This window comes from Lacerta agilis, chromosome 3, assembly GCF_009819535.1.
Source record: "Lacerta agilis isolate rLacAgi1 chromosome 3, rLacAgi1.pri, whole genome shotgun sequence".
In the NCBI taxonomy this organism is placed as follows: domain Eukaryota; kingdom Metazoa; phylum Chordata; class Lepidosauria; order Squamata; family Lacertidae; genus Lacerta; species Lacerta agilis.
Window position 1 is genome coordinate 66281640 of NC_046314.1, and position 9338 is coordinate 66290977.

Below are 9338 nucleotides of genomic sequence, written 5' to 3' on the forward strand. Positions count from 1 at the left end.
AAGTCAATACACTTGGACTTTGAAAAACAGGTCAAATTTCTCCAGGAAACACTTTCACACAAATTAAATCCCCCTACCTGGCATTAACATAAACACTTTTATGTGGTGTGTAATTAGTAGGCAATGCAGAGCCTGTATAAATGGCCAACTTTCTTTAGAGGGAGAGGCATGCAGTACTACTTCACAGATGAATCAGCTTGGCCCTCCTGGTTTTACCATAATCATTGGTGGCTGGGAAAGGGGCATTAACAGTGGAGCAGCAATATTTTCAGAGTCCAGATTAGACTAGGCAAGTAAGCAGTTCAATATGGCACTGAAGAATTGCAGAATTATTCCATAGCTTCTAGAGAGTAGGCAATGTACTGTTTATGTAACCAGGGCTAGTTCCCCATCAGTGTCACAGTGCAAATGGCCCTTGAACACACTTCAGGCACCACCAAGACGAAACAAAACCTTAGAGAATATTACAAAAGAGAGGAAAATGCCATAGTACCTTCCCTCTACATGTCAGCTATCAAAACTAGCCAATCAAGAGCTCCACCTACTCTCTTTAAAATATTTTTCATCATCAAACCTTTTATTGGCATCAAATACAAACATCCAAAACAAATCAATATAGAATTACCACTTCCCCAGTGGCACAAAACATTTGCTAAAAGAAAGGAGGCAGAGCAGTCTATCGTCACATCTCTAGGTCTTCAGGGAGATCAGATGTCTGCAGTGTATTTTGACGACAAAAAACCAAATAGCGATATTTAGCCACTAACTTGGTGAGCTCCTGATCATCCCCCAGTAATAGATAATGTATGACCTCCAACTCTGGTTTCCATTTGGGGATGCAGAGTTAATCTAGAAATTGCTGACGGAGATCAGCGTATAGTTTACAATTAAGAACCATATGTGCAAGGGTTTTCACCAGGTGGTCTTCACATGGGCAAGTTCTTTCTCCTTCCACCCTGCCTGAGAACCTTCCCCAAAGGAGGTTTGATGGATTTGAATTAAACCTGGCCAGCGAAAATGCCCTTCTTTCTTGAGGGTTAAGCAGAAATTCAAGGTAATTGTGGTTAGTTTCATGTGCCCAAGAAAGTTGAAAATAAAGAGGGGAACATGTTTTCTCTGCTGCTACTGTTAGTTCCTGGCGTTCAATACCCCACAACCTAGTTTTTATTATAGCCTTGGCAGATGGTAGGGACATTGATCGCAAAAGTTCCACTGACAACCCGAGTTCTTGGCCTTTTGGCTAAGATCAAGTGTTAAAATATTTAGCTGACAGCTTTTGTCTCAAATCTGTAGAAACAGGCTTTTGGTTTACATTCTGTTGATGGTTGAGTCTCGTATGTGCATAGTGATTTCCTTTTTTCTTTTTGCAATGCAGATTAAAGGCAAGACAGTGAAGATCTGGCCTAAAACCCAGGACTGGCTGAAGGGCCTTCAGGAGGAAATCACTAGGAAACGAGACAGCATCGCCCCCATGTCACCCACAGCAAACTCCTGTCTACTGGAGGAAAATTTTGATTTTACAAGTTTAGATTATGAATCAGAAGGTTTGTGGCATGGTCTGTAGATAGATTTGTGATCCCTCAGTTTCTCTCCCAAGTCTCTGTGTGTGCTCTTGATCGGTATCTTTGGAATCAGGAAAGTGAGCAGTGATTCAGTCCTGCAACACTTATTTGCTAACCTTCCTCTTCACTGTACTTCCTATAGTGAGACTTGCTGCCAGAAACAGCTGCAGTAAAAGAAATGAGCATTTAGCGGAGTGATTTCCCTATTTCTTCTTCTTGTTGCTTCTGCTGCTTCTCTTGTTGCATTGGAAGGTGTTTTGGAAGAGCTTTGTTAAGCGATGTGATGGGGCTACATTCAGGAGATGGATTCAAAAGCCCTGATCGATGTGCAGAGGTTCCCCTCACAGCCCTCTGATTCTTACCTGAGTGGCTAGCTATCCTTTCTATAGGAAAATGCCACTATACCTCACTTTTAAACATTCCTGCTTCCTTTTTATACAAATTGCAACTAGAGTAAGAACCAAGAACAGATAGTCCAGTTTCCCACCAATATTTCCATTCTATCTTCTGATTTAGGTGATATTCTTGATGATGAAGATGATTATTTGGATGACATGCCACCACATTTACCTCTAACGACAGAAGTGGCATTAGCAGTGGATGATTTGCTGGATGGGCCTGAATGTTTGATGGTGGCATCCACGGTACATGCAAACAAATCTCACCATGCTGGAAGAAAGCTGCATCCGTATAAAGGTAACATCTTTATAGCATAGTGGCTGACTAGACAACTGGTGTGTTCAAAGCACAGTGATTGGGCTTTTGAGACTGGCTTCCATGAACAAGTTACACTGTGGGTGTGGCCTGCTGAGCAAGTTAAAATTGTCATTGTTCTCAGAGAAAAAATGGTTCCTTGTCAAGTCTCATTATCTGAGTAAAGCCCAATCAAGTGTGTGTGTGTGTGCGCGCGCATGCATGCATGTGTTTTGTTTATTGACTTTTTTACAAGCTTTGAACTGAAACTGGTCGAACAAAGTATTTTTCATCCATGGCTATATAATGCAGCACAGAGGGGAAAAAGCAATGTTTTTATTATTAGTATAAAACAAACCAATAATAAAACCAAGGAGCTAAATTTATGTAACACAGACACATACTTCCATGCAAAATATAATTATGGTCTTATTTCTTTCAATATGTCCTTCATATAGAAAGGTATATTCAATCACCTTTTGCCACTTGATCTCAATCTATATTGAATTCATTGTTTGGTATTAAGCTTCCCATGATGGCAAGCTGGAGTCACCTGATCGGTTTGCCTCTGCTTTTCATCACATTATCCCAGCCTGCATTGCACATGCTGTGGCAAGGGCATTTGTATACCACATGTATGTTGTGTGCCTTTTAGATATGCACTGAATATACATCTGGTCCTTTTTAGAAAGCTGTCTCACTGTGCCTTGAGAGCAAACCACGTGACCCAAACTCCATGCCACTGAAAGCAAATAAATTTCAGAAACCTCTGCCCAGTGCTAAGAGAATACACCACCTCATTTGCAAGCCAGACTTCCCCTGCAACTCGTTCCCCCAAAAATGAGAGGGAGAAACGGCTCAAGCAGTTGATGCAATCTTGATACATTGCCGCTTGACAGAAGAGGGTGGTTGAATGTTGGGTCACTGAACACTTGGGAAGTTTCTCCTGGTTCATTTCTCAGCTTACCTTCTTTGATGGGTAAACATTTGTTTTTGATATCATGGCTTTTTTCCTTGCATTGGTCTGTTTTCTATTTTTTAACGATTTTGACACGTTCCCTAGATGATGCTGACCTGATCGAACCGAAACAAGAGCTGGACGGAGGTGGGGAGTTTCGCCGTCGTTCCCCAAGCAGGTCTCTTTCTGTCCCAGGCAGGCCTCGGCAGCCTCAGCCACCACAGCGACCTCCTCCTCCAGGTGGGGGGCTCCATTTCCATTAAACTCTGTAGAATGTTTGAGTAAATGTGCATGGGTGTTAACTGTCTGATATTTGGTCTCATGTTCTGTGTTTGCATCCCATTCTTTCTTTCTTTTAACTCCCTAAGCTCTGATAGAAAAGGGTGGCTTTTGAATGGAAAGATACGTACTGTCCAAGTGGGTGAAACTCAGTTAATAATGCCCATAGGAAAAGACAATTGTAACAATTTCCAAAGGGGTCACGGTTTCAGAGCTGTTGCTGCAGCAACAACATCATCTATTACTAATACCCAACTCATCTGACTGGGTTGCCCCAACCACTCTGGGCAACTTCATAAATATAAAAACACAGCAAAACATCAAATATTAAAAATACAGGGCTTCAGATGTCTTCTAGCACCTCTTTTTCAAGAAAAATAGCACTGCTTGTAACTGTTTTCTCTCTTTGACATCTGATGGGAGGGCGTTTCACAGGGCAGTGGAATTGCAGCAACTTAATGGATAACTAATTTATGATGGCTTAATACATTTATTAACCTTTAAAGTGCCACTAGTTTCCTGTGGCACGTACTTCATTCATGACAGCAAAGGTGAAGGTTTTTTTTACTTAATGCACACAGCTGAACCGTGCCTAATAATGCATGCACAGTAAGGAGACAAGATTGTTGAGCAAAACCGCAGTACACCATTTCACACATGAAAGATGCATTTGTGTGCTTTTACAGCTGTCACTCCACAGGTTAAGCTGAGAGGAGCAGAGCAATCTGGTGACTTAGCAGCAGTACCAACTGCTGTGGGGGAATCTGCATATGTCACTGTACACAAGAAGCCCAAGTACAGATGCAGCCCAGCCTATCTTTGAGCATTAACCACTGGAGCAAACAAAGGGTTGTATCCAGTGCTCTGCATGAGCAAAAGGGGCTTCTGCAGTGGGACTTCCACCACTGTCTTCCTCCCCCTGCATCCTGAAACAGGTTTTGAGGGTGTGCTTGGGGAATGCTAGATTCCACCTAAAATGATTTATCAGCTTAGGGCAGAATTCTGCCCCCTGACCTGTTACATGTTGCATGCTCCAAGAACCAGAATTGTTTAAATCAATAGCTGAACTGTAGTGCTTTCACTGTTACTTTTTTTTAAAACACACCCATGTGCAAAATGTCAGAAATCAATACAGGTGTCTCTCCTCCAGCTGGAGTATCTGTTAAAAAATCCACATCAGATGGGTTCATCTCTTCAGGAGGCCACTCTCTGTGTTCCATCCTGCAGACTGCAAAGCTGCTTCCAGGGGCACCTCAGCAACCAGTGAGTAGTTCAGCACAATTGTTGAGTCATTTGGTGGAGGGCAGGAGGTGAAATGAAAAAGAAAACAGTGTATTTACAATTATGCATATCCTGCCATTTTGGATAGAAATCCATCCAAGGGAGCATATACAACATATTTTTAAAACATCACAAACAATTTCAACATATTAAAAAGTCAACAGACACATCAGACGTTAGCAAGTACCCAGTGTATTATTTATTTTTGTGCATTGTGCTTGAAATCTCCAATGTCATCTATGAGATGCTGAAGTTGCATAGCAACCTTTATCTGTGGGATGAAGACATTAAAGGGGCAGCCAGAAAAAACACTCAGGCATGGGCGCATGCATCTAGAAAGTCATTTCAGGAGCACCTCACACAGCATGACATTGCCAGTATATGACAGCAAAGTACATCCTTTGTTCATCCTTTGCCAATTTGCTAAAGTAAAGAAACAACACGTTTGTATAGGACCTTTCCTAGAAATAATACAGTTCTGGGGTTAGGGTGCCCCAGCAGTGAAGCCCCTAGATCAGGGATGGGGAACCTGTGGCCTATCAGATACTGTTGGACTACAACTCCCATCATCCCTAGCCATTGGCCAGGCTGGTTGCGGCTGATGAGATCTGGAAGTCAACAACTTTTGGAGGGCACCAGGTTTCCCATTCCTGCCCAAGGCCTAATCAGCACACCAGTGGTGGCAGCTCCTTAAACAGGATGTCTATTGGAAGACTTAAGGGCATAGTAGAATGGGATGAAGCATATATAAGTGTTCCTTCTTGTGAGAAGGATTTATTGACATTAATTCATGGCTGGTAGGCAAAAACTAACCACTCTGAAAATGTTAAGCCTACTTCCCTGTTTATACTCTGCTTTAGAAAGTGGCATATGCATGATTTTCTTCTGGGCTCACTCACTCTGTTATTTGTGTTTTCCTTTAATATTTTGTAAGCCAAAATCACGGACTGGAATTAGCAAGCCATATAATGTCAAGCAGATCAAAACCACAACCCCTCAGGAAGCAGAGGAAGCAATTAGATGCCTGATGCAAGCAAAAGGAGGTAACACGAACAAATTTCAGTTAAGAATGTTGATAATATCTGTTTCTACATTATCTTTTTAGAGCTACATAAGCATGCATAAGAAACATCTCTTTTGGGTGCCATCTTAAAATATTATTTACTGCTGTTCTCATTTCTTGTACTGTAACCCGAGGAGCTGTTAGTTTGGATTACAATACTGCTTGTATTTTTGTTTCAACTTGAACATATTGCTCCATTTTCAAACTGATCTGTTGATGTGAATAAGACTATTTGGGCAAATAAACTTTTGAATTTACCTGGCATGTGGGATAAGTAGATTTCTACAATTCTGTATTTCAGTAACTCCGGAGGAAGCCTTGGCACCCATTTCAGGAAGGACCCAAACTGTCACTAAATCTGAAAGCCTCCCTGGTGTTGCAAAGTCTGCACAACTTCACAGCCCGCAACAACCCCCAGTGCTCATACCTCAGCGTCCAGCACCAAAGGTTCCCTCTGCTAAGAAACCAGCACCCCTGCAGAGGATGGGAGGGAAGCCAGGATGTGTAAGTCTCCCATTAGATGCTTCTATAGAGTTCAGTCAATATTCAGAGGGCAAATTTGGGGGTGGCACATGCAGTCGGTATAAGTTTGCAATTGAACTTGTCATTGAGCTGAGTTAATAGGTATGTGGCCTTCAAAAGTCCCTTCATCTCCAAAACTGTGCCCCACAAGTACCATCAAGGAGAAAGAAGACTGCTACCTTTGGGTTACGTAGGGAGTGAGATGAATAGCCAGGACACACTCTTGCTCAATCCCAGCTACTTTATGACCTTGGATTTCTCCATTGGTTTCTGTGGGAAGTTCTCACTTCTGTTCTGGGGACATGAAAAACAGCTTTTCTGTGTGAACCAGGAAATCACCTAGACAGACACTGAGAGGGTTCCTCTGCCCTTTTTTGTATTTGTGTGTCCATTTCTCTTGGGAAGGGAGAATTAAGTAAATGCCAACAGAGAGACAAATAGATGTCACTGTCTACTTTCCACTCTCCTACCTACTCCTCTTGCTTTTTCAGCTGGCCTCTCTCTTGCCCACTGGCAGAGGAAAGGGGGTGTGGTGGGTGCAGCCCACACTGGGTGTCATCCCTGAGGGGGTGACATCACTGCCCTGCCTCCGCTGGGATGCTCACTCTGCCCCCATGGGTGGCTAGCCCCGCCCCGGGTGCACAGCATGTGCGCCGCTCCGGGTGCTGGAGCAGGTAGCTTTGCCTCTCTCTTTTGCCCTCTCTCCTTTGCACTTCCATACCACCACAGCAGCAGGGGAGTGACAAAAAAGGAAGCAGTATTTTTAACACCTTGAATGCAATTTTTGGATGAAGGGTGAGTTACACAATGTTAAAATAAATTAAGTAAATTAGAGTCAATGTTGCTGGTCAGCCTTTAACTCCTTGTGTTCAGCTATTCCACAGCCAACTGAGTTCTCCCCTAGTATTCTGTTCTGTCCCTCCACCACAGCCCATTTATCTTTTCCAACTAGATACTAAGCATGCACAGTCCTCATTGGTCAGTTTTTAAGGATGAGAGGGATTCCCCCTTCAGATTTTTTCTTTAAAGAAAGGATTTTTGTACTTCTGCAAACTTGAGAGTTCACCTGAGCATGCAGGCACCTCTTCTTCCTTGATGACCATATTTTGGCACATTTTATATTAAGATTTTAGAATGCTGAATGTACAGAATTAGAGAAGGCCATCTTACCTGTGTCAAGAGTACATCAGCTTTGCTTTAGCAAAGCAATTTGGGGGTGGGTATGTTAGATTGTCTCTCTCTTTTTTAATCACTATGGGACTGGTTGAATAGCAACTGATTGACATTATGACATCCTTTTCTTAGTCTCCTTCTCCAGAAGAGCAGTTTGAGCAATCTGTTGGTCACTTCTCCTTTGCGCTGCCAGAGTCTTGCCTCGAGGCTAGAGCCATTGCTACAAGTCCTACCAGAGCAGCCCCTGTTCCTAAGCCAAGAACAGTCCCCCCGGGCAAAATCCTTGAGAGAAGGAGCAGCGAAAGGTACCCGGCTGCCTTGCGTCTTCTGGAGGAGAGCTCTTGTCTTCCTTCTCAGAATTCTACCCATGCTCCAAGAGTTCCACCGAGGAGAAAGAAATCTGCTCCTCCTGATTTTCATCTGCAAGTACTCCAGAGCAGTGACGGCCTGTTTCTCAAGGGGTTAACATTTAATTCCAACAATAACAACAACCCGTCTCACACTCAGTCTGATTCCATCCCACTTTCTCCAAGTGAGCCCTTTCTACCTGCAGCAGCAGGAGCCACGATAGAAGACGACTCCAAACCCTTGAGGCTCATGGCTTCAGAGTTAATTAGCGGCCTGCAGATTCTTCCGCCCATGTGCCTCCAGCAGCAACACCAGCAGCTTTCAGATGACGACTTTCTTAGAGGGAGCACCAGTCTTTTAGACCTGGAGACTGACTTCATTGCTTATCAGTCAATCCCTCAACCGCTGCCGATCAGCCCAACACATGCTCCAAAAGATGTGAAACTCCCCAGTGCAAGTGATTTCAGCCACTGGGTTACATTTGGTGAAGAGGGCAACAGCGGCACCATCTCTGAAAGTCCTAGTGTACTGGTTGCGTCCAACCAGAACCAAAATGCCTGTGTAGACCCCAACACCAGTTTAAAACTATGAGCCTGGGGCGCCCCCACTTGCTTTTTCTGCAACAAACAAACAAATCATAACAGGACAAGATTTTTTTCTGAAACAATTTGCTTTATTCTCAGAGCCTCTGGTACAGGAAGGACTGAGTTAAATGAGTTGTTATGGTACTTCACACTCCACACCTCCTCCAATGAATTCTGATTTAATTTGTACGGTGAGTGGCAACCTTCTCTTCCGTGTGCATGCTACAATGCCTTTTGGTACAATTGCTTCGCATTTGCACTTTGCTTGCTTTCTGTACTTCATACCAAGGCTGTCTGTCCCTTGCTGTGAAAAGGATAGCATGGAGGTTTCTGCATTATGTCTAAAGAGGAATTTTGTGTCTATTTGGGCACACAGCAGCAGTTGCTTTGAAAAGCTGAACACACTTCCTAGGAGAGGCCCTAGTGAACTGGGTAGGACATAATTCTGGATAAACATGCTGAACATTTCACAGTATGTTTGCCTCTGCATCTTCCCTTTCATGCTTCTTAACATCTGCAGAGTCTGGGAAGCTTAAACCAAATGAGCTCAAGCCAGTAAGCGCTCTGTTGTTTTTCCACCAAGACCTGAAAGGGAGGAAATTACCTGCAGATTCTGCCTAATGACAACAGAATAATGTGGAGATGGTCAACCACGGCTGCTGTAGTTGTAGTGCTGCTGGTGGTATCAAGGACTGCCATGTAGGAGTCCCGAGTGATAAAGCGGGCCAACGGGTGGGGGAGCGTGTGCCCATACGCTATTTTGGGCGCACTTCCGGGTTGACGGGGTGCCGGAAATAGCTTATGCGCATGGGCCTCCTCTCACCCAGAAGTGGGCAGCTGCGCCGTGCCGGTCCTCGCGGGCCAGATAACTGGTT

The 9338-nt window shown here is 43.8% G+C and overlaps 1 protein-coding gene across 3 annotated transcripts in view; it reads left to right on the forward strand.

The window, feature by feature from the left end:
- Window positions 1–9338, forward strand: part of SYNJ2 (synaptojanin 2) — a 53146-nt gene extending 43808 nt beyond the window's left edge. For 2 of the 3 annotated variants that reach the window (XM_033144076.1, XM_033144077.1), the window contains exons 21-27: window positions 1376–1544; window positions 2079–2258; window positions 3319–3453; window positions 4643–4755; window positions 5708–5816; window positions 6138–6340; window positions 7664–9338. In XM_033144076.1, coding sequence (XP_032999967.1) covers window positions 1376–1544; window positions 2079–2258; window positions 3319–3453; window positions 4643–4755; window positions 5708–5816; window positions 6138–6340; window positions 7664–8470 — 1716 coding nt within the window. In that variant the 3' untranslated portion in view covers window positions 8471–9338. Of the gene's footprint in view, window positions 1–1375; window positions 1545–2078; window positions 2259–3318; window positions 3454–4642; window positions 4756–5707; window positions 5817–6137; window positions 6341–7663 lie in introns of those variants that run through there. The other variant, XM_033144078.1, reaches the window with a different exon arrangement.